A 24446-nucleotide genomic window follows, 5' to 3' on the forward strand; every position below is an offset into this window, starting at 1 on the left:
GAAGGACGGACAGACAGACGGACAGACAGGCGGAGCGGCCGGCGGGGCCCAGCGGCACCGGAGCCCCGGCCCGGCGGGCACAGGTGAACGGGGACGGGCGGGCCGAGGGTGGGGGCTGCCGTGGGGTCTGACGGGCGGGCCGGGCCCTGCCAGCCCCGGTGCCGCTCCCCGGGCCGGGCTGTGACCGCGGGCAGCGGGCGAAGCTCCCGCAGTGGCGGCTCTGGCTGTGCTGCTCCGGGGCTCCCGGGCGTTCAAACCGCGCTCTGCCCGGGGTCGGACCGGCCTCGGGAGAGCGCGGTGGAGCCGGGCTTCCTTCCCAGGGTGCTGCTGCTGGTTCCCCTGCCTGCCAGGGGCCCTTGTGCGGGGTGCGGGCGGGCTTTTGGGGGTGTCACCCTGGGACACTTCGGCCTGTGGGAGCAAAGCCCCGGCACTGCTGAGAGCCCTTCCCGCAGGCTCTGCTGGCCTGGGAGGGCGCCTGGAAAGCCGGGAAAGCCTGGAACAACCTCTCCCTGAGCTGGTGTGTGTGTTTCAGGCGAATGCTCTGTATGCGGCTGTCATTCACTCCGCAGGGAAGCTAAATGGGAATTCCATCTCTTTCTGGTAGCAAATCCACGTTGTCCTTTACTACCAATCGCTCTGGCTTTCCCTGCCGGGCTCCTGTCTCTTCCAGGGTGTTCTGTGTATTACATCTGACATTCACGTTTACAATTAGTTGGAAATAAGATCCAAAAGGGTTAATGCTCTTAACTCATAGTTGCGTGAGTAATGGTTTGTTTTGGCTCCGGAGAGCCACACCTGGGCACAGACCTTTGCCGATGTTTTTGCCAGCTGGAGTTTGAATAGCCGTAAAAAAAGCCCTGGGTGCCGCAGGCTGCTCGTGTTTGATCCCCAGAGGAGTTTCCCTGGCGAGGGGCGGTGTGTTTGCAGCTGGCTGTTGGTACAGCAGGGCTCAGCTACATCACAGGCGTGAGGATGACTCTGCTGTCGCAATATTCAGCATGAGAAGAACACCGAACTGTTGGAGCAAGTCCAGAGGAGACCATGAAGTTGCTAAGGGGACTGGGGCACCTCCCCTGTGGCTGGTGGAGTCGGGGTTGTTGTGCCTGGAGGAGGTGGCGTGGAGACCTCACAGAAGCCTTCCGGTATCTGAAGGGGCTCCAGGGAAGCTGGAGAGGGGCTCTTCATCAGGAAAGGTGACAGGACAAGGTGGGAATGGTTGCAAATGGAACCTGGGGAAAATTGGGTGAGGTGTGGGGAAGAAATTCTTCCCTGTGAGGGTGGTGAGGCACAGGTTGCCTAGGGAAGCTGTGGCTGCCCCATCCCTGGAAATGCCCAGAGCCAGGTTGGATGGGGCTTGGAGCAGCCTGGGATAGTGGAAGGTGTCCCTGCCCATGGCAGGGGAGTGGAATGGGATGAGCTTTTAAAGTCTCTTCCAACCCAGACCATTCTGTGGTTCTGTTCCTGAACTGTGTGTGTCTCTGATGACAAATATGTCCATGTGCATTTGGAGGAACCTGAGGCATCAGGTGAGCCCAGATATTTTCAGGTGTCCTGAGTGAGAAATCATTGAGGTGAACAGCTAAATGAGGCACAGCTGAGAAGAGCAGAATGCAGAGAAGTGCATTGGCTGTGCCCAGGAGCAGCAGCTGGTGCCTTGCACACAGGTGAGGAGGAGGAGCTGGGGCAGCCAGGGCAGAGCTCCCAGGCTCTGTCTGGAGAGGAGAATGTTGTTTGGGGGCAGCATGAATGCTTTTGTGCCAGGGAGCTCACCAAATTAAAATCCAGTTTAGAGGCATGTGTTATTGCTGCATTGTGTTTCCTTTTTACCTGTCAGCCCCTCTGTGTAGTGCTGGGAAGCTGCAGTTTAGATTTCCATAACTTTCCCTTTATGTCCTAAAGGTGCCATTTAAGGAATCAGTGCTGAAAAGGTGCAGATCCCTGCCTGACACCAGAGGGGAGAGAGCTGCAAGTTCTGTAGTTAATTCAGATTTTAGGTGGATCAGGACACAGAATTAATTAAAAGCCCCTGTTCCCCCCCCCATTTCAGGCTGCAGGGGTTGTTGTACCCTCTGGAGGGTTACAGGAGCCAGGGAACTGTAACAAACCAGCTCTTTGCAAAGGCTCTGAGCATTTCTGAGCTCGGGGCTCCTGGGAGACTGGAGACACAGGTGAGGGGCCAGAGCAGCAGCTTGGGAGGGAACAGCTCTGCTGGGGGGCTGGGAGACTCCTGTGGTGTTGCCTCCCTGAAGCCTCAGGTCATGGCTGGGAACAACCACAATGAAGCAATTCTCCAGTTGCCAAAAATAAAACGCTTGGGGATGGGCAATTTCCCCCACTTTTCCTGACAACAACTGAGGGTTTCTCTGTCCCTCTGATTCCTGAGGAGGCTTTGCTGGCTTCTGTGTGCAGACAGGTTCAGGTCTCACCCCTGGCCTGTGATCACAAGCCTGATGACAGAGCATGTGCTGGGTCAGTGTTTTCCAAAAAAGCCTCTGCAATCAGTGTGTTTGTTTTACCGGTTTTGTGTGTGAGGAAACAGCACAGAAATCTGTGTCAGCCTCTTCCTGACAGGCTGTGGGAGGAAGGAAGTGTTGGCAGGCAGAAGGAATATTTGTCACATGGAGAGAAGGTAATCAAGGGGGAAAACATGCTCCTGGAGGGTACCTGGCTATAGGTAACCTCCTGAAATCCAGCTTGTAACCCTTCCTCCTTCACTGCATTCTTCTCTCTGCCTTGGAGAATTGAGGAATGGTGTTTTTAAGGCGGCCAGGGGCTGCTTGTGGAGTGGCAGTCACACTTCCTAACTGTGCTTAGTATCAGTTTAACCCTTGGAGTGGGTGTCTGTTGCTGGATCCTGCTTTTGGTGGGTCTCAGCCAGGGCAGGGATGGGCTGTGGGTGCTGCTCTGTGTCAGAGCTGCTGCTGATGCTGACACAGGTGCCAGTGCACTCCAAGCCCCACTGCTGAGAGCTGCTCCTGTTGATCCAAACCCTTTTGTGGACACTGGGTTTCCTTTACAAAGTGAACTTTGGGGATTTCATTCTTGTCCTTAAAACTCAAGGAGAGGATACTTCTTGGGTTTTGTGTTGCTGGAATGGCTCCTGAGGTATTAAAGAGTCTTTTTTTCCCAACCCCATGACCAAAGAAGTCAAGATTCCTCAGCTCTGCTTTTCAAACTTATTTTCTCTTATCTGTTCCATTCTTTCTCTGACCTGCTGAGATCTGTCCAGCAGGTCGGGTTGTGGCACAGCTCCTGCCCTTGGGTTGGTGTTAAATTTTTTATACTATGTGTACTTTATTTACAATAATTTCCCAATACCTATCACCTGTTAGACAGTGAGTCTCTACTGGCTGTAGATAAATTTTTATACTAAGAACTATGTGTACTTTATTTACAATAATTTTCCAATACCTATCACCTATGTTAGACACTCTGTCTCTACTCTAAACCAATCCAGAAGTGTCACCATCACAGCAGAAGATGAAGGAGAAGAAGGACAGAACACACCCAGATTTCTTTATCTTGCCTCTTGAACCCCCATTCTAAATCTCCAAAATTCTACTTTTTCACCCTGTGACAAATTCACTGTCATTCTACTCAAACTCATGTGCCTTGTAACTCCTCACACAAAGTTGGTAATTGTTTCTATGGGCTAAAATCAAAGGCACAGGTGTTTGTGACTCTGTGCCAAGGTCTCTGAGCCCCCTGCCAGGGTCTGGAATCACCCAGGGCAGCCAGAGCAATGTCCTGGGTCCGGACAGATTCTGGCAGGAGGAGATTCTTCATGTCTGTTCCTTGCTTTGCAGAAAATGCTCTGAAGGTGACCTGGACAGCACCTGCTGGAACTAAAGCTGCCCAAAGCAAGTCCTCGTGCAGCCAGGGCCTGTTTGTGGTGAGCAGGGCAGCTGTGCAAGGCATGGGCTCAGAGAACAGTGCTTTGAAGAGCTACAGCCTGCAGGAGCCGCCGCTGACGCTGCCCAGCGGGCACAGCATCCACCCGGCCGTGCTGCAGGATGGCAAACGCGCCTCCGTGTTCGTGTACAAGAGGGACAGCCAGGACAAGGTCAACAAAGCTGCCAAGGTACTGCCTGGCCTGGGACACGCTGCACAGCTCCCCCTCCTTCTGTTGGCAGGGTGGGAATCAGTCAAACCCTTGGGAGTGAGGGCAGGAGGAACGTGGAAGCCAGCCTGGCCATGGGGCAGAAGGGGGTTGGCAGCGGCAGAAGGGGGTTGGCAGCTGCAGAAGTCATTGTGCTGAGGGCAGCAATGTTCAGACAGCAGTTCAGACCTTTGCAAGGTCCTGTCTCCTCCTGCAGATGCAAGTTAGGATCTTTCTTGGGTGAATCCCACCCAAAGTACCATATTTATTATGAGTAAGGATTTTATTCTGTGTAAGATTTTTCTCCATCCAGTGCCAGCAGGGAGCTCACAAGACAGATGGAGAGACAAGAACATGTAGTGACAGGACAAGGGGAAATGGCTTCAAACTGAGAGAGAGAGAGTAGGTTTAGATTGGATATAGGGGAAGAAATTGTTCTCTGTGGGGGTGGTGAGACCTTGGCACAGGTTGCCCACAGAGAAGCTGTGGCTGCCCCTGGATCCCTGGAAGTGTCGAGGCCAGGCTGGGCAGGGCTTGGAGCAAGCTGGGATAGTGGAAGGTGTCCCTGCCCATAGGAGGGAGATGGAACAAGGTGGTCTTTAAGGTCCTTCCAACCCAGACCATTCTATGATTCTGTTTTCAATGTATTTTAAGAAGTTCTGCAGTCTGAGTGAGTAAGCTTGCAGGGTGCTTGGTGAGGGGCAGGGATGGGCTGTGTGAATTCCATGAGAAGTCATGGCTAAGGGGGCAGGGCTGAGCTGTGCACCTGGAGGAGCTGCCTCAGAGCAGGTCTGACACATCTTTGTTCCTGAAGCACCTGAAAACCTTGCGCCACCCCTGCCTCCTGCGCTTCCTGTCCTGCACCGTGGAGGCCAACGGGATCCACCTGGTCACAGAGCGGGTGAAGCCCCTGGAGATGGTCCTGGAGACACTCTCTGCTGCAGAAATCTGTGCAGGCATCTACGATGTGCTGCTGGCACTCATCTTCCTCCATGACAGGGTAGGTACCCCTGGCAGCACCATCAGGCTCTGCTGGGACACGGAGGAAGTGTGACAGTGTTGTACCTGGCCTTGGCTGGGTGACTCACTGCTGATTCCTCCCAAAAAGGACAGACGTGTGCCCCACAGTGCTTGTAGGCTGAAACTGCTAAACTTGCCTGCTTTGGAGGAGGAAGGGTAGTTGAAAATGTTGTGGAAATGAGGGAAGATCCAGTCTGGATCTGCCTGTAGTACTTCTTGCTTTAGGGACTGCAAGGCCTTGGTGTTTGTGTACAGCTGATGGCAGAGATTGGTGTCACTGCTGCCCTGTCTGGGCACTGTGTGTTTGCCCAGGTAAATCCCAGCTCAGACTGTAGCTCTGGGGTTTTGTGTTCACAGTTGGATTTACAGTTGCATTGCAGGGGCTGTGACAATTAAAGCTTTGTCTGCTCTAAAACCCTGGCCCTCCTGCCTGGCACCTGCTGCTCACGCACAATGTCCCAGAGGAGCTGTGTGGTCTTTTGGCAGCTTTCCCTCAGCCCCCTGCAGTACCTAATTAGTGCTGATTAAGATTCTACATCTTCATCTATCCCCCAAGTCAGTAACCCTTCTTTTTTTGTTTTGTTTTTATGTTTTAGGGAAACCTAACTCACAACAACGTCTGTTTGTCATCTGTGTTTGTGAGTGAGGACGGGCACTGGAAGCTGGGAGGAATGGAAACAGTCTGTAAATTCAGTGAAGCCACCCCAGAGGTAAGAGCCAAGCCAAGTGCACCCTGGATGGCCAGGGGAGGATTCCTGGCCTGTGGAATCTGGCCATCTATGGGGGTGAAGGCCCAAGTCCTTCCACTGAGCTGGATTTGCTATTAAATGTGTTGGCTCACTTCCAGCTCTGTCCTGGAGCTTTGCTCTGTGGACACCATTGCTATAAACCAAAATGTCCACACAAATTAATTCTCCATTAGCCAAAACACAGCTGCTTTTCTACTGCTGGCTCTTCTCACACACTGGAGAGTGAGAAATCTTTGCCTTCTGGACTGATATAAAAATAGAAAAAGAGCAGGAAGAGTCAGGTTGAAACAAGCCATTAAGAAAAATAATTTAAATGCCTCCTTAGCTTGTGCTGGTGGCATTTTCACTGCTTGGTAGCAGAGAGAACAATTCTTGTTTTGATTTCTGCTGCTTGCTGTGCAGTGAGGCACAGCCTGCCCTGGGTGCCAGCAGAAGGGGCAGGGGCACAACTGCTGAGGGGACACAGAGACAGCTCATGGTCCCCCCTTGGCACTGAGGGGACACAGAGGCAGCTCATGGTCCCCCCTTGGCACTGAGGGGACAAGGATCAGCTCATGGACCCCTCTTGGCACTGAGGGGACAGGGATCAGCTCATGGCCACTGAGGGGACAGGGATCAGCTCATGGCCACTGAGGGGACAGGGATCAGCTCATGGTCCCCCCTTGGCACTGAGGGGACAGGGATCAGCTCATGGTCCCCTCTTGGCACTAAGGGGACAGGGATCAGCTCATGGCCACTGAGGGGACAGGGATCAGCTCATGGTCCCCCCTTGGCACTGAGGAGACAGGGATCAGCTCATGGTCCCCCCTTGGCACTGAGGGGACAGGGATCAGCTCATGGCCACTGAGGGGACAGGGATCAGCTCATGGTCCCCCCTTGTCCTTGCAGTTCCTCTGCCACGTGAGGTCGGTGCGAGACCAGTCGTGCATCCCCTGCGAGGAGATGGTGAGTGCCAGCTCAAGGGGCTCCCTGCTGCCAGCAAAGAAAAACCTGGTGGGCAGGAAATAGTTTTACATTCATGTTGTATTTCCTCATGCCTAAATGGCATGGAAGTGGCTCTTGGATATTATCTGAGGTTTCCTTTTGTCCCTCCTCTGTCCCATCCCTGCTTTGGGAATGGTGTTGGGCACAGGTGATGCTACTTTTCAAACTCTTTGTGTTGCTTCTAAATCACCAAATTTTGCAAAAATCAGAGTAGTTGCTGAGAGTGCCCAGATCACTGTGGTCCCATGGTTGTGTAACTCTGAGCACAGCTTTTCCCTACCTGTCAGTCACTTCCCAGCCATTGAGAATCCTTGGAGCTGCCTGTGCTGAAGGAACAGCTTCTGCTCTCTAATTACTGCCTGTTTCCATAGAAATGCTGAAAGCTGTTGACTGCCTGCATTCATCAGGGAGTTGTTTCATCATGATGGAGTTGCTCCTTTGGGTTATAAATTCCCCAGTGGAGTTTTTTTAGCATAATATTCTGCTTGTAGGGTACACAGTGATGCTTTAGTGCTATAAAAAGAACTAGAGTGTGTATATGGTGGGGGGTGGGAATAAAGACTTATGGAAGACACCACATATTTCATAAGCTCCTGCCTTGCTGGGTTGGTTTTTTTTGGTGTTTTGTTTTGTTTTCAGTCTGCAGACTTCAAAATGCTGCCCAGCAGCTACGGGCATGCGAGGGACGCCTACGCCTTTGGGACAACAGTTGAGAATCTCCTGACAGTTCTCCATGATCAGGGTGAGAATGAATGACACTGGTTTATTTTGCTGGTGACAGGCCCTCTGGTTCACTCCTGGTGTGGTTGAACATCCCACCTTGCTCTGCAGCAGTGTTGTGGGCTCAGTGGCCAGGGTTGTTCCCTGTTTGCAGACTTTTTTCCTGTGTTCCCCTTTTCCTGTGGAGACGTTGTCAGGTGTGGCTGGAGGTCACCAGCCCATGTGACACGAGCACTCCCAAACCTGCTCTGGTCCTGCCAAGGGTTGTGGATGTGGCAGGGGGGGTCTTGAGAGCCACAGCTGAGCAGGGGCTGCCACTTCAGCAGAGAGGCAGCAGAAGTTTCTTGGAGAACAGTAGCACTCCTTGGAGGCCCAGTAGCCAGGCAGGTTGGGAAGGGAAATGGAAATGCTACTTTCCCCTTCCTTTTGCACTTTTGCTAAAAATAAGTTTGGTGGGAGATGGAGGAGTCCTGAATGTGTCTTGTTCAGTGTGGAGAGAGGAATCTAACAGTAGGTGCTCTGGATTTCAGTTTCAGCAGATATTCTCTCCAGCTTTCAGCAAACCTTGCACTGTACACTGCTGAATCCAGACCCAAAGTGTCGCCCACCACTGTCCAGCCTGTTGTCTCACGAGTTCTTCAGGTAAGGACAGGAATATCAGGCCTCTCTTGGTCTTGATGCTGCTTTGAAGGTGGGATGGGAGTGCAGACTTTATCCCTGCCTCTTGCAGGGATCCTTGACAAAGAGGCTCCTTGAATGAGGAAGGTGTTCCCAGCCCTCCCAAAGAGGTGCTGAGCAGCCTTTGGCTGTCACCTGCTTGCTGGCACTCTTGATCCACCAGCATTTTACTTGGGTCTCTCTGTTTTCTCTTCTAAAGGGGTGGGGGGGGGGGGGGTTCAGTCTCTTCACAGTGGGTGGTGTAAGCATCAATAAGGATTACACTTGACAGCTTTTGGTTTTGTGCTTAGGAATGATTTTCTGGAAGTTGTGAATTTTCTGAAGACCTTAACACTAAAGTCTGAGGAGGAGAAAACTGAATTTTTCAAGTAAGTGAAGGAACTGTCATGTGGAAGCTTCTTATTTCAGAATGATAAAGCACCCTTCTGCAAATGGATTGTGGGAAGGCTCCTGGCCAGAGGCAATTCCTCAGGTGGCAGATTTGGTGGCTTTGGCAGAACCTTGGTCACTCTGTAACACTCTGGGTACTCCAGCCAAAGTAAGAGCTCTATCAAAGAGGAGACTCTCCACCTCTCATTTCCCAATTCCTTGTGACTGGTTTGGTGTTTGGGAGGAGCATTCCCTGCTGGGCTCTGCATCACCCTGATGCTCCCCAGCCTCCAGAGGGATGCAGCTGCCAGTGAGAGGGTTTGCAGTAAGACTTGCTGGGTGAAGTAATCATGTTGGTGCCAAGAGTAAAGCTGTTGCCTGTAATGGATGTCTCAGCTGCAGTAGTGGAACATCTTGCAGTAAATCCCACTGTTGTGGTCCCCAAGAATTTTTCTGTCAGGGAATTTTCTGTGTAATCATGGCATTATCTAGGCCTGAAAAGGGGAGAAGCTGATTTTTTCTTTCTCCACATAAAAGAGCCTTGGTGTTCTCACAGAGCTGTTTTCCTGCCTATTTTATACATCAGTTATTTTTAATTAGTTTGAGGTTTAAGTGGAGAAGTAAGAGGAGAATGGGGATCCGTAGCAGGAATATTCAGAGAGTTTCTCACTATCTCTGTGTCAGCAGAGTTTACTGAGGGAGGGGATGAACACTTTACTTCAAGATAGGGGAGTGCTGCCCTTCCATCAGGCAGAGGGGCCTTCCCAGCATGTGCACCCTTCTCTTGATCTCCTCCAAGCACAGAGAGACAGCAGTAACTGATAATTAGTACTTTAAAATGAAAATCTGACAGACAAGAGCAGCTGCACAAAATTAAGCTCTGATAAAGCAAATCTGTTGGCCTCATTAGATGGAAGTGGTTTCAAAAGGGAAACTTCCCTTGTGTGGCAGGTAGAACAGCCTTTTGCAAAGCAGCAGCAAAATAAATCCTCGTGATGGACCAGGGTGAGGAGTGAGGGGAGAACTCTCTGCTGCAGGTTTGACTGCAGCTCACAGGGGATGCCAGCAGCTCAGAGCAGTTTGATGCCCCAGCAGCTTCCTGTGCCAGCTGGATGTGCTTGTGCCAGCCTGTGATCGAGGTGTGGGGTGTTACAGGATGTGGTTCTGGCTCCTGCTCTGTGCTGTCTTTGCCTCAGGCAGGAGCAGAGGATTCTCTCTGTAGGTCAGAATGCTGCAGTGGGACACTGACTCTGGATGAGTCAAACACAAAAAGGGGAAAATGATATTAAGGGGAACAGGCATAAATGCATGGAAGGCTGCCTTGATACTAATTGCTGTCTCCTGGAATGCAGATTCCTGCTGGACAGGGTGGCTGGATTGTCAGAGGAGCTGATTGCATCACGGCTGGTGCCTCTCCTGCTCAATCAGCTCGTGTTTGCAGAACCTGTAGCTGTCAAGAGTTTTCTTCCTCATCTGCTGGGCCCAAAGAAAGGTGACCTTTAAATACTTCCTCATCACAATTACTCCTGACAAGTTTGCAATGAATTCAGAGCAGTTGTTTCATTGCATCAAGGGAATAGTGGTGTTTCCCTGACAGAACAAATGCTGTAAGAGACAGAACTGGACAGGACAGTTATCTGTGCTTCCTCTTTTGCGCTGCTCTGCTGCTGCTGGGGGAGAATTAGCAATGATCCTGGTGTCACCACTCGGCAGCTGCTGGCTGAGCTGTCTCTGCTGGGTGAAGCAGCCTTTTCCCATCCTCACCTCTGTTCCCTAGAGCAAAGTGGGGAGAGCCAGCCCAGCTGCCTGCTGTCACCAGCCCTGTTCCAGGCCCACGTCATCCCTGTGCTGCTGAAGCTCTTTGAGGTGCACGAGGAGCACGTGAGGATGGTGCTGCTGTCTCACATCCACGCCTACGCCGAGCTCTTCTCTCAGGAGGAGCTGAAGAACATCATCCTGCCCCAGGTTAGGGACAGCACACCTGGGGTGCTGCACCCTGGAATTGGGTGCTGTATGCTGGAATATGGGGCTAGGATGGTTGGGATGGATGGACACCAGAGATCTCTGCAGCCAGGTCGTGGACTTTGTGGTTTATTGCAAAGGGCCTGGGTGCATGGCCCTGCTGGGAGCTGCCAAACACAGCTCAGAGCAGGCCCCAAAGAGGGAGAGAGAGGTAAAGAGAGAGAAGGCAAGGGCCTAGTAAGGGGATGAAAAGGTGAGGAAGAGTAAAAGAGAGAGAAGTTCTCATTAAAATACCATAAATCTTCTGTGTTGAATGTTCTAATTCTCACTAACCACTCTAATACAAGATAAAAATCCTACATTATCCATTACATAATCCATTACATTACCATACTGTGTTACATTTTAAACCCTAAAAACTCCTCTTTGGGCCCCTTCTGCCAAGCTGTAGGGTCTGCTCTGACCCTTGGAGCTGTCTGCAAGCAGAGGGTGTTGTTCCATCAAAAGGGGATCACCTTCAGCTGGCCACACCATTGTTTTCCAGTTGTTCAGTAACTGAGGCATCTCAAAGCTTGCTTTCATTTCAATCTCACTTATACTTTCTATATTCTCAAAATCTTTTGCCAGGCAATCATATTTATAAGGCTTTCCTGTTTCATCTTGCCCAACATATGGGACTTCACAGAATCACTGAATGGTTTGGGTTGGAAGGGACTTGAAGGATCATCTAACCTAACCTAACCTGACCTAACCTGACCTAACCCAACACCCTGCCATGGGCAGGAACACCTTCCACTAGACCAGGTTGCTCAGAGTCCCCTAGCATCAGCCACCCTACTTAACTGGTAGCACAAAGTGGAATTTTATGCTCTGAAACAACATCCAGTCTCTACTGAGAGCTGCAGGGGATTAGAAATGAGATGTGCTGCAAAAGTAGCACTTGAGGAGGCAAGCAGTGCAAAAGCAGAGTTTGTGCTGTGCTGACATCAGTGTGTTGTTGGTGCAGGTGTTGCTGGGCCTGAGGGACACCAGTGACTCCATCGTGGCCATAACCCTGCACAGCCTGGCTGTCCTTGTCTCCCTGCTTGGGCCTGAAGTGGTTGTGGGTGGAGAAAGAACAAAGATCTTCAAAAGCTCTGCACCAAGTTTCATGAAAACTGCTGATCTCTCCCCAGAAGGTAAAAGAGTCAGAGTGCTCTTGGGGTGCTGGCCTGTTCTGTCCAAGCAGTGTAGGCAGAATTTCTTGGATTATTCATCTGTTCCTGGTGACAGGTTAATTGAAAAAAAAAGCTAATTTGCAGCAAAACTTGGATTTTAAGTTAGGTTATTTGCAGATACAGAATTGATACCAGAAGAAGAGTTATATAAAAGCATTTTAAATATACCAAATATATTGGGAAAAAGTGAAATCTCTTCTTCATTTAAGAATCCCTGTAAGTAAAGCAGATAGTGTATGTGTGTGTGTGTCTTCTGTGGAAAAAACTGTATTTCCTTTCTGAAGGACTTACACAGGCAGTTATTTAATATTCCCTCTGTCCTTTCTGTTCTTAAAACCAGTAAATCTCATGTTCTTCCCCCAATTTCTATTCATAGATTGGAAAAGGAATACCAACTTCCCTATTTTCTCAGCTCTCTGGAGGCTTTTCAGCTAATGCAAGTGAAGACAGTAGCCCCTGCACCTGCTAGATAACTTGGAACCAAGTGTGCTAAGGGAAAGCTTCTCTGGATATTGAAACTCAGAATTTATAACAAGGGAAAAGTCAGCATCTGTGCAACTTTAGATGTAGAGATACCAAATGAAAGACATGACAGATCAGTTTAAGTGCTTGCTTCCTGTTAATGTGTGTACTGGCAGCTACCACCCTTCATTAAAATCTGTGGATGGCTCACTGCATTAGTTCCTTTAATTATTTATTGTAGTAGACTGTAGTAAATAAATCACTTTGGATCACAGGTTTATTTTTCAGCACATACTTAAAATCAGATCTGATTTAACTATTGATAAACAACAAAAACCCCACCTTTGTCCTCAACAGTGAGTGATGATCTGCAAAAAGCAGCACAAGAGGCTGAGCTTATGATGCTCACTGAGCTGTTTGCTCAAGCCCCTCAGAGGATGTGCCCTTACTGAAGGGCACTGGGGAGGGGGTGGGTTCCCTGTGTTCCTTTCCTGTGGGCCATGTGTGTCTGGTGGCACTGGTGATGCCCAGCCTAGGCAGGCACAGCTGGTTGGGGACACACATGAGCCCTGTGCAAGGAAGTGCAGCCTGGCCCAAACTGTGCCATTTGGAAATGGTGGCACAGGCTCCCATCACCAGCACTGATCATACCCTGCAGCTCCCAAAAATGGCCTGCAGCCATGTGCTTGCCAAGCTGGCATCAGTGAGCCAGGGAAATAAATACACCTGCCCTGGGCAGCTCCAAAGCATGGCCTGGGCTGCCCACCACCCACCTCACCTCACTGCCAGGGCAGCTTTCAGAGTAGAGACTCTCATTTCTCATTCCAGGGAGCTGCTGTGCCCATGCCCAGGCAGGGAAAAGGGTTTGTGTAGTGTCATGAGTTATGCTTGGAATTGCTGTGAGTGAGTGCAGTGCTTTTGTGTAAGGCAGGTACCAGGGGATTTGTGATGCAGTTGGGATTTTGGATCCAGCCAGGTGGCAAACAGCATTTTTAAAGCATCTGCTCTGATCCTAATCAGTTTATTCATTGTGTGTTTCTTGAAAGAACATCTCAGCAAAGCTGACCATGTACAGTTGCCATAACTTTGTACTGGCAGGCAGCAGGAACAGAGGAGCATTGTGTTCTCTATGGATCAGGAGGTGCAGCTGTTGGATTGCTGTGCCAGGCCTCAGTGTTGTTCAAAAAGAACATTCCAGTGCTTCAGGCAGTTCAGCTCAGACTGACAGCACACCTTGTGCACTCATGTCCTTTCTTTTCTTTTATCTTGGCAGGTTCCCCCAGTCATGGTGTGATCAATCAGAGAAACCAAACCTCTCAGGCCCTGAAGAGCAGTCCCAGCTCGTTCCCCAGCTCTGCAAATGCACCTGGCAAAAAGCTTCCTGTGCAACAGGACAATCCCCTGGCTTCACAGACAGGTAAAACCTGCCCTAGTGCTTCCTTTCAGAAATCAAGTGTTCACCAAGGAAGTGTTGCTTGAAAAGATGTGCCTGTTCCCCCCATGTGCTCATCTGAAAGTGAACCACAGAAGGCCACAGTGAAGGAGGGGGATTGTGATCCTTAGCATGCTAGGGAATGGCTGTTTGGGAAGCTGTCACACACAGACTGAGTGCCTGGACTTGAATTTGTTTTCTTATGGCAGATTCTGTGCTGTGCTTTCACCCCTCCCAGCTCAGCAGATACTCTGCATTTACAGAGCAGCTCATTCTGACAGTCAGAGCTGGTTCTGTTTCCTTCCATGGCCTTTGCTCAGCCACCTCGTGCTTATCAGCAATCAGCTTGTGTTGCCCCAGGGCTCTGAGGTGAATTCCCTCCTTTGCCAGCAGGAAGGTGTCCCAGCTTTCTAATCCAAGAGGAGCTTTCTTTCCAATCAATTACTGGCTTGTTCCCATGCCAGGTGGTGCCTGTAATGCCAAGAACTTCTGCTCTCTTTAAATGAGTGTGTAACACCTTTGCCTTCCACAGGTGAGCAAGGCACTGAGCCCCCCCTGAATGGAATTCCTGGAAGCATGAATACCCTGGGGAGCAGCAGGAGCTCTCTGACTACCTCAGAAAAGCCAGCAGAGGAGTGGCCAGACTGGAGTGAGCCAGAGGAGACAGACACTGAGAAAACTGTGAACATCCAGATCCAGCCCCAGGAGCTGCAGGGCAGCACAGGACCTTACTTTGCTGATCATGATGTGGATGAGAAGCCTTGGGATTACTTTGAACCCAGGAGCCCCAGTCACAAACTGTCCTCAGGATCCTGCCCCACTGTGACACAGGCTGGTGCAGCTGAAAGGCCTCTGCCAGGTACCCAGCAACTGAGCAAAGAATTGAAAAGCCTCAGACTGAGTCCCCCCACAAAGCCTTGCCATGGGAACAGCTGGAGCAATGACAAGTGGGACCATGAGGAACCACTGGGAGAAACTGTGCTGCCAAAAACCTTTCAGGAAAGGCTGAAGTCTTCATCAGAGTCTGGCCTGGGAGAAGAATTCACCATCAAAGTGAAGAGGAAACCTGTGCAAGACCCAGAGCTGGACTGGTTTGCTGACATGATCCCAGACATTAAACCTTCTTCCTCCCTCTTGATTTTACCTGAGGCAAGGACAGAAGCAGTTATTCCCACCCACTCAGGTGGGCTGTCCAGCAGAGAAGGGGCCTCCCAGACTGTGCTGTTCTCATCCAAATTTGCAGCAGCTGATGTGATTGAGGTAAGAGGCTCCAGGTTTAGGTGACTGCAGCCCTGAGAGGCTCCTCAGCACAGAGCAGGCACAGGTACTGCAGTGGGCACTTGGTACAGCAAAGGGAGCTCTGTTAGGAAACAAGGGAATGGGCTCCATTTGCACACTACTACAAGCACTCAGGAGTTTTAGCTGCAGCTTTTACTCTGTGCTGCTGTATCCTGGAATCCTGTGATTTGTTAAGGAGAGTTTGGTCAGGACAGGTAAAACAAGGCTGGGTCCTGGCTGCTGAACAGACATGGTCCCATCCACTGACAGAAGGGGCTCTCAGGCACAGAGTGCTCAGGACTGAAGTGTTTTTCCTGACTCTTCTAGCAAAACATAATAGCCTTTAAAGTAAGGCCCAGGAAACCTGAACATCTGGATTACAGAGTAAAGATTTTTGGGTGTGTTGTTTTCATGAAAGAATAGCTGAAACATTTCTCTGTTTCAGAGATGGGGGAGTCACAAAACTGGAGTTTGTTTAAGCAGATAAATCCCTGTAGCCCAATCAGGGAGACTCCAAAGACCATTGCTGTTTGCTAGGAGGGGAAGGCAGCATTCCCACTTGAACATGTAACTCCCCTAGGGAACAGGTGTTGACTTGAAGTTGTTTTGCTCATTCAGCCTCAAGAGAGCTACCCCAGGGACAGCAGGGAGCATGGGGAGAGGAGCCTGGGCTGTAAACTGAGGTTGTTTATGACATTTGAAAGTGGCACAGTGTCCTGTGACTGTCATCACCCCAACCCCATTGTGGGGGGAAGGCAGTGAGATCTGTGTCAGTGGGAAGGGGAAATCAAACTTAGTGTTAGAATACAACCTGAAAACAGCTCTTTCCTAGGGGAAAGAAATCCTCTAATGTATGGCATCATTTTTTAATGGGAAGTGGGTTTGATACAAACAGTAAAGAAAAAAAAAGACTCCCTGCTAAATCTGCTTTTGAACTACAGGAGGAATCACCTTAAAGACAAAGTTCTTTAAGAGCATAAGCTGCAAGTACTGACATTGCATTTTTGGGCTTTTGTGGATGCATGCTCTGCCATCCCAAGCCCCACAGGCTCCTGCCTGGCTCCTGGGCTGTGCTAAGCACACGAGTACATTCCACATCCTTTAATCTTGATAATTTTATGTGATTCTAGGCTGAAGCTACAGGCTGGGGTGAAGAAGAGGAGTTGAACTGGGAAGATGATACAAACTGGTAACAGTTCTGAAGGAGACCAAGGTGATAGATGGTGTGTTGGATCCTGTGACAGGAGCTGCTGCTTCCCCAGTACAGTGGATATTAAAGTACCTCAGCACTGCTTTTGCCATAAGGCAGGCACTTGCTGCACAGCCACATGATCCTGTGGGGCCTGAGCTCTTGCCAGGGCTGCTCCTTCCCAGTCTGTGCCAAAAGCTGCAGGGGTGAGCCTGCACTCCAGCAATATGCCCAGCTGTGGTGCTGCCCCTGCTCCCAGAGACAGGACAGCTATGGTGGTGATGGTGCTGATGTGCTACTGCAGGCCAAGAGTGGTGGGTGGAGGAGATTGATCCAGAACTTACCCCTTCCCTGAAAAACTGCTGACAATAAATGAAAGTCACACTGAGTTTTCTTGGTTAATGTGCCTTTTTCCTTTGGTTTTCCTGTTTGGTTTCTTTTCCCTTTCCCAGAAAAATAAAGCCCTTAGAAATGGCTCCTTTTAACTTTTCAGCTAAGAGATGATTTTAAGATGATGTACAGTTTATTCAACTTATTTATTTCTGTATGTATAGTTCTGTCAATGGATGGCTCAAGAGGTGCTGGGAACCATTCAGTGAACAACCAGAAACTGCTTAAGCACCATGTTCTTTCTGCTCTTAACTGTAAAGAACAATAAAGATTATTTTTAAATTATCACCCTAGTGTGGAGTGCCTGCATGTGACAGGAACAAGATCACTGCTACTTTTACAACAGATTCAAACCTCTCAGTGTTCAGAATCCAATGTCATGGAATGTTTATCTCTGCACAGTAGAAGAACAAGCAATACACAAACCCACAGCTCCCATGTCCAGTAGTGCACTCAAACCCATCAGGCCATGCAGGAGAGGCTGGCACTGCCCCCCTCAGTCCATCCTGGCACACAAAGCACTGCCCCATGGCACAGCTTTTTCTTCTGCAGCACTCCTGGCACGAAGGCACCTCCTCCCTCCCCCAGGGAGCTGAGCTGGGTCACTGTCCCCAAGGCCTGAGAAGCACCTACCGCATGCTGTCCCTGAGGGTGGCAATGGCTGCGTGCAGAGCCTCCAGCTTCCCTGCAAGCCAGCCTGGGGGGGGCCCTTTCTGGAGCAGCAGCTTCACAGCCTCCACTGCTCCCTCCATGGTGCCTACTGCTGCCTTGTACTGCTCCTCAGAGGGTGGGTGACAGGCTCTCTTGGCCACAGGCTGCAGATTTAAGCAAACGTGAAACATCAATTTAATACTGTGCTTGAGGGATCAGTCTTCATCCAAATGCAAGAAAGCCCTTAGGTGGAGCAGAGCTGCAAGAGTCCCTTGTGCTGTGAGGGTTCTTGCTGCTTGGCAGGCACTACAGACCATTAAAGTATCATACAAAGGGCCAGCAGTGCATGTGACCTTTTTTCTTAGAACATGGAGGGCAGCAAGAGCAGCTCAGCTTTTCAGAGACTCCCCAGAAGTGACAGAAATTATCAGAATCACACGTACCTCTCCTGCTGACTCCAATTCTCCATCCACTTTCAAAACCTGTGCGCTCCAGGTAATCCTTTCTTGCTTCAGGCGTTCTGTTCGTGCTTCTCTTGTCTCCTCCACCTGCCTTGTCTGGGGAGAAAGCCCCAGGAGAGGTAACTAAACCTTCACAGGCACAATTTATAGGCCAGAACAAAAGGGTGAGAGGGAGGGTTTTTAATGTGCAGTTCAAAGAATATTATTTCTCACACACTCTTGTGGATCAGAGACTGAGGTTATCCACAACTGCCAGTTCTTCTGTAAATTATCTGCTTGCCAAAAGCTGCTCAACCAGAGCCCTGTCTCAAGTTGCAGCTGTCCCCCCTTTCCCAACACCACTGTTCTGCAGGAACACCCACCTGCCCTGAGAGGATTTCTCCCAATATGCAAAAGGCACTGAGATGTTTCATACATGCTCATTTAGATCTCAGAAACTGATCCAAGAGAAATGGGGAAGGAAATCAAATTATCAAATCCTGTATTTTAAATGGGCAACTTCTTTCAAAAACAACAGTGCAGTTTAGTAAGTATTTTTTGATTAAGGATGATAAATGCTTTGCTTTTTTTGAAAGTATTGGAGGACCAGTGTGCATAGGAAAGGCAGTTGCTAATTCTGCTGATGAAAGCAAGTAGAGAAGTTCAACCATTCAGTTTATTTTAAAGTTACTTAATGGCCATGCAGATAATGCAAGTGTAGATCCATGCTGTGTATTGCTGATAGCACATGTACAGCATCAACTAAGATAGCAGTAAAATGGTTAAACAATACACATACCTTAGCCAGAAAATTAACAACTTTGTTCTTGGCTTCTTCAGAATTAAGGCACCAAGGAACAACATCTTCATGTCTTGTTTCCTGTCAAAAATGTTATTGGTTGTTCAGTACATTCATGCTAACAAGGGACCAAAATAGATGTTTTGTAACCAATCTAAGCAACCAGTGCCCAACCCTTCTTCACTTCCAGCTCCTGAAATCTCTTCCACCTGCACCAGCCCTCAGCACTTTCAGTGTGTAACCCAGATCCAGATTTGGGTCAGGAGAATTGGTGTACAAGAGAAGTTAACAGAACCAAATGCCTGCACCCAGAGTTGTGCTCTGCTCACCTCTGCAAACCGTGTGAATGCCTCCAGTGCGTGCTGGTGAATCAGCCAGCTCTGGTCAGCCAGCAGAGAGGCAAACAGACAGGACAGCTGGGGCACAACCTGCCTCTGCAACAGAACAAACAGCCAGCAGTTCCCAAGAGTTAGCTGAGCATATCTCACCATCATGATTTATTATTGAAGGCTGGCTCTCAGACTGAGGGACAGGTTTGGGAAATGTGAGAGTGCTACTGCCCTGTCTGCTTGAAGAACCTCTGGGAGGGAGGTGACATTCTATTCTCACTTCTTGTTGCCTCTCACCAGTGAGAAAGGACTGGCATTTGAAGCATCTTGCATGCACTCAGAACATCTTGAGGAAAAATAAACCTGCTGCAGACTGTTAATCCAAGACAACTGTCCTGGCATTCCTGTATCTATTTAATGAACTCGATCCCTTAACTGTATATTTAAATAAAAGTCTTTTTATCAAAAGACAAGGCAATTTCACTAAGGCCACCATTCCATTTACCTGTGCTTCTTGTGGAATAAACACCTTTCCCATGGAGGAGAGAAAATCCAGCATGGCCAGACGGACATGATCTGGGGGATGCAGCTGGAGCAGGGATGACTGCAGTGCAAACACCTGCAGGACACAAACCCCAGCAGAGCCCATCAGACTGACTGCAGGTGAAACTGAGCAGCTCATCTTTAAATCCAAACACAGGGAGCTCAGAAACCTGAAGGAATTGCTGCACCTCCAACAGAACTGGCCAGGATAAAGCTGCAGGGGGCATTTTAGGAAGAAATGAATATTATCCCTAAAGCACTTCCTTAGATCTCAATTATCTTACACAGGAAAGAGATTCTCAAAAGCATTCCCAAAATGCCAGGTGCTCGGTTTGAAGGCCAGGAAAGTAATCAAGGAAGATTATTTCCTTGTTAAGAGAAGGCCCGAGCATGAAATAACTCATTTGAGATTTCAACAAATCACAAAGAACTTGGTTTTCATGTAGTGAATTATTCATAAGGTGGTGTTGGGGGTTTTAGGATTTTTTTTTACCTGGGTCATCAGTTGAGCATCTAATGCTTGGATGAAAACCTCCAAAAGATGAAGCAATAAACACAGTGTCTTCTGGAGACATGGCTCATCTGAGACCTTGAAGAGAGCACAAGATATGAGTAACATTGCATTTTAGCTCATGGAATAACTGCTTAGGAGAGAATGTCAAATTACAGTAGCTTTCCAAAATTCATAGCCTGATATAAAACACTGCATTGTAAGCAGCAAAGAAAATATTGAAATAATCATATCAGTATTTCAAGGTGGTCATATTTTATGAGCCCATTTTCTTTGATTTTTGTGAAGAACGTTTCTTAACCCTCCTCTCCTTGCACCACTCACTAAAATAAGCACCTAAAGCTTATCTGAACTGTTTCTTTTCACTTTCAGTTGCCAAATATCTTCACAGAATGGCTGAGGTTTGAAAAGACCTCTGAAGGGGCATATTGCTGGCTCTTCACTCCCTCTCTCAAACTTTCTTTTTTAATCTGGAGCATGAAAACCCTGACAATCCTTTTTTCCTTTGCTTTATGCAGCTGCAGCCATGAACATGTCCATGGTGACAAGGACACTGCTTGAGCACTTTGGGAGGAGGGTGATTGTCCCTGTGTGTCTCCATGTGCTGGGCTGTGATCTAATCAGATCACCCTGAGTTTTTGGTCACATTCTGATGAATATTTAAAATACACTGAATTTGTAACTGGTATGAAACAAAATCAGGTATTTCAGGCTTCTCCTTGAGCAAGTCTGAATGTGACACTGAGTAACAGATGGAGTAACAAGGAACCAAATATGTAATATTCAGGAAATTCAAACTCAAGCTTCCCAGAGCTCATCCTGCCCTACAGATAAACCAGCTAAGAGCAGCACAGGTACACTACTGAAACAGCCCAATCTAAGTCAAACAAATGAGTAACAACAACCTGAGGAAACAGCACCATGACATGTTTTTACTGCTGGAACAGCAAACTCTCTTACCTGCTTAGCCTGGAGAAAAGACCAGAACTGACTGAGCATTCCCAGGACAGATGTCTGAAGTTCTGCCTCCAGAGTGGCATCAGCAGAACTGCAGGCAGCCAGCAGGGCAGAAAGGGCAGTGTTCTAGGAGGAAAAAAAGTGTGAGACCAACCAGAACACATTTCATGCAAACCAACCCAAAACCCCAGGCTCGTATGAAACATCTAAAATGATACAAGGTGGCAAGAAGCCCAATGTGCTGCCTCAGCTGTTCAGAACAGCTAATCCAGCAGGAGAGCAGCCAACAAAGATTCCAGAGCTGGGAGACCATCCATGGCTCCTGTGAGTTTCACACACACTGCAGGTCATTTGCTGCACTGGCAGTAGAAATTTCATGTGGAAGCCTCTGGTTTCTCATGTTCCTTCATCAAAGAGACCAGTGAGCATCTTTCAGAACTGATGCTGCATAAAACCAGCAGGTTTTAAAACTGAAGAGGAATTGTATGCTAAGGTACAGCATAAATGAGAAATTCTGAAGAAAAATAGATCTGCTCAGCCAGAGAGCAAACACAGAGAATCACAGAACCTCCACTAGCACAGCAGAGCTCCTAAGGTGCTGCATACTACAAGAAAACATTAAAATGAGAGATCTTGCTTATGCACATGCCAGCTAGGCATGGCAAAAAGCTGTGCAGCAAACTGAATAAGAGAACTGAGGTGATAACAACAGAATCCTTTGAAAAACGAGAGTTCAGTCATTTTTCCAGAGAGAAGCAAATCTCCTCACCACAGGAGGGAGCCCTCCCAAGGCTCGGCCGCTGTTCAGCCACTGCCGGCACCGCTGGAGCCCTGCCGAGCACAGCTGAGACGACACTTGTGCCCTGAGGTCAGGGCTCAGGGCTCTGAGGGACACGTGCTGCCACACAGCCAAGTTGGGCACCTCTTCAGGAGGAAATTCATGAGCAAATTCCACCTGGAAACAAAAGGCAAGAGAATCTAAACAGACCAGAAAACCATTTGGTAGCCTGAAAGACGAGAAACTAGAATGCACTGCTGGTTTGCTTCAGATTAATTATGTGAAAAAAAAAAAACTGTGTAAAGTATTTCAATAAAATCCATCTTTTAATATGAAAAATTTTTAGAAACTGCCACTTGTCACACACAAGACATCAGAATGATTAAGCAACTGATTCTTTCAGCTGCTTGAAGCATTGGCCCTAGTGAGTAGAAGTGGCTTCAGCCCCTCCAGGGTACACAGAGAGGCACTGACAGGACAGGACACTCCTCTTGACACCTGATATCATGAGATGTCACAGATGCAATGACAGGACACAGTTTCAGCCAATCTGGGGAGATGTGCTGTTTTCATACTTTGTTAAAAAAAGACTTTCTTGCTACCCAGCAAGACTCTTAGAAAGGTCAATGTGCTTTTCTTGTTTTAAAGAGCACACCTGCACAAAGTGGGACCCACAATAAATGATAATTTAGTGACCTAATAACTTAGACTAAGTAATAACAAGTGGAGCAAGTGAGCACTCAACATCTTGTCACTTGTCCAGAACTGAAAGGGAATATTTGAACACAGGGCACTGATTCAAATCTCTTCTAGTGACAGCAGCAGATGCTGGTGCTGAACTTGCCTGATGCTCTGGAGCCATCAGGAACAGCATTCTCCTCAGCAGCACAGCCAGGGCAGGGACCTGGCAGCAGTCACTGGGCCAAGCCTTTACCTGCGTTGGGGTAAAAGAGAAATGCACCTCATTACACTGAGGGAAAAATCACCACTGAGCAAACAAATTCTGTGCAGGATATTCTGAGAGCTGCTGTGTGGGATCATAGCAGTTACACTGGAAATGAAATAAGCAGGGCATATGGGTTTGTATTTTCACTGTACTACTTCTGCTAATTATTAAGCCAGTTTGCAGAATTCAAATCTCCATTTGAATCTTTGCTGGTAGCACTCAAGAAACTTAAAACTGTGGTTCTTACCAAGTGGGCAATCACATTAACATGGTGAGCACAGAGCTCAGCTGTTCCATACCTGAAACATGAGAGACAGCAGCTTGTGAATCTGTACTTCCTATTCTTCTGCAGACTAAATATCATAAATCTGGTCTGAGAAATTGCAATTTCTTCTAACATATTTAAATTTGATTTGCAGAGACACAATTTAATTGAGACAACCATTTCAAAAATCAGTTATTAAAGAGAGAAGCTGTGTTCCTCTTGCTTGCAAGAACATAGAAATGGCTAAGCCATTTCTATTCCTAATTTTCAAAATATGTTCTGTATCTGAAAATAATCCAAGTCTGGGACAATTCTGTCTTACAAAAATCTCTCTCAAGCAAACTGCAAATTATGTACAAGAGAATGAACTGGATCTGTGGGAAACCTGCTTGACTGTACTAGGAGCATGTTACCTGGCAAGGAAGCACCAGGAGTCCATTGCCAGCAGAGATGTGATCATACTGGAACCCAGCACAGCTTCCAGCAGGGCATGCTCCTGAGGAGAAAAAGCAAAATTACCACAGCCTGAATACCACAGAAAAGAAAACATTAAACTTTTATAACATTCCCTACTCTGAAAGAGAATAAAAATTGGCAAGACCACTGAGGTCCTCATAAACTTTCTTTTCCCTTTTCCCAAAAGTGACATTTGCTGTGTAACTGAATTCCAGCCATGCAACTGCTGATTTCTACAAAACCATCTCTGAGATGGTTCTCTCTGAGCATCTTTTCATTAGAAAGAACCCATTCTTTTTAAGCAGCACCTATGCATCACAACAGCTTGATAAGCAAATTGATAAGCAAAAGCCAATCTTACCAGCTGAGGGAAGTGTGATGGGAGTGTGGAAGCAATGAAGGAGCACAGGTGGACACAGACATAGTGATAGAGGCTGATGGGAACTGCTGGCTGTCCTGGACTGAGCACCTGTGGCAAACACACAGGGAGAGAAAGCTCCCCACAACACTGCTGGAAACTGAGGAAGAGAGCTGACAACAAAGACAGGCTGCAAGGGGGAAAGGAAAAAAAAAAAAAAAAAAAAAAAAACAAAAAAGAGAAAAAGAGAACAGTTTAATTACAGATATTGAGTTCCAAATCCTGCAAGCAACATTGGGATTACAAAATCTTTGTCTTCAGCCAGAAAAGATAACAATAACTTCAGTGCTTTTACATCAGATTCATGCTGCTGACTGCCTTCCTCTTTTCCCAGTTCAAGTGATTATTAGAGGGTTCAGGCATAAAAGTGTGAGACTTTAACTTAGTTACATTCAGAGCCTTATTCCTACCCTACAAGTACATTAAATACCACTCCCTCCCTGAAAAAACAAAGCCATCTCTGTCTCTGTATCCTTCACTCCTGAGGCAATGATCAGATCCTGTTAGTCTTGGCACAAGGATGGAAATCCATAGTGACAATTTTCCAAGTTCAGTTGCAAAGGAAGCTGCAGCAGCTGAGCCCCTTTGTTTGCCTGTTTGACTGCTGTGGTGATAGAACTAAAATAAAAACCTTTTTTTGTACCTTTTGCCTGTGTTCCAGAGAGTTTGCACTTCTTCTGGCTGAGAGGACAGCTTGTCCATTATGGTAAGCAGGAGGAGACACTGGGGCAGCTGCTGCTCAGGAGGGAGACCTGTAGAAATTTGGGTTTCAAGTGTGAAAAGTGTGTAAGCTGGCTTGTAAGC

At 48.2% G+C, this 24446-nt stretch overlaps 2 protein-coding genes across 5 annotated transcripts in view; one reads left to right on the forward strand and one right to left on the reverse strand.

Annotated features, from left to right (window-relative positions):
- On the forward strand, nt 1-16547 carry SCYL3 (SCY1 like pseudokinase 3). Of its 3 annotated transcripts, none has more exons than XM_059478327.1 (14): nt 1-83; nt 3807-4081; nt 4914-5099; nt 5716-5829; nt 6757-6813; nt 7492-7594; nt 8103-8214; nt 8541-8618; nt 9972-10111; nt 10397-10584; nt 11588-11759; nt 13534-13677; nt 14225-14952; nt 16101-16547. In XM_059478327.1, exons 2-14 carry the CDS (start codon nt 3917-3919, stop codon nt 16161-16163), a joined length of 2250 nt encoding a protein of 749 aa, XP_059334310.1. In that variant the 5' UTR covers nt 1-83; nt 3807-3916; the 3' UTR covers nt 16164-16547. The 3 variants fall into 3 exon arrangements, with proteins under 3 accessions (XP_059334310.1, XP_059334309.1, XP_059334311.1); XM_059478326.1 differs by lacking the exon at nt 1-83 and adding an exon at nt 720-1206; XM_059478328.1 differs by lacking the exon at nt 1-83 and adding an exon at nt 1594-1664.
- Nucleotides 16429-24446, reverse strand: part of FIRRM (FIGNL1 interacting regulator of recombination and mitosis) — a 16722-nt gene continuing 8704 nt past the window's right edge. The window contains exons 11-24 of one of the 2 annotated variants that reach the window (XM_059478329.1): nt 24286-24394; nt 23586-23772; nt 23182-23264; nt 22751-22802; nt 22402-22491; nt 21549-21734; nt 20783-20905; nt 19805-19900; nt 19274-19387; nt 18769-18873; nt 18440-18520; nt 17644-17757; nt 17183-17364; nt 16429-16801 (exon numbers count right to left, since the gene is read on the reverse strand). In XM_059478329.1, the coding sequence (XP_059334312.1) occupies nt 16798-16801; nt 17183-17364; nt 17644-17757; nt 18440-18520; nt 18769-18873; nt 19274-19387; nt 19805-19900; nt 20783-20905; nt 21549-21734; nt 22402-22491; nt 22751-22802; nt 23182-23264; nt 23586-23772; nt 24286-24394 (1526 nt within the window). In that variant the 3' untranslated portion in view covers nt 16429-16797. Of the gene's footprint in view, nt 16802-16912; nt 17365-17643; nt 17758-18439; nt 18521-18768; nt 18874-19273; nt 19388-19804; nt 19901-20782; nt 20906-21548; nt 21735-22401; nt 22492-22750; nt 22803-23181; nt 23265-23585; nt 23773-24285; nt 24395-24446 lie in introns of those variants that run through there. The other variant, XM_059478330.1, reaches the window with a different exon arrangement.

Source organism: Ammospiza nelsoni, chromosome 9, assembly GCF_027579445.1.
Source record: "Ammospiza nelsoni isolate bAmmNel1 chromosome 9, bAmmNel1.pri, whole genome shotgun sequence".
NCBI classification, from domain to species: Eukaryota; Metazoa; Chordata; class Aves; order Passeriformes; family Passerellidae; genus Ammospiza; species Ammospiza nelsoni.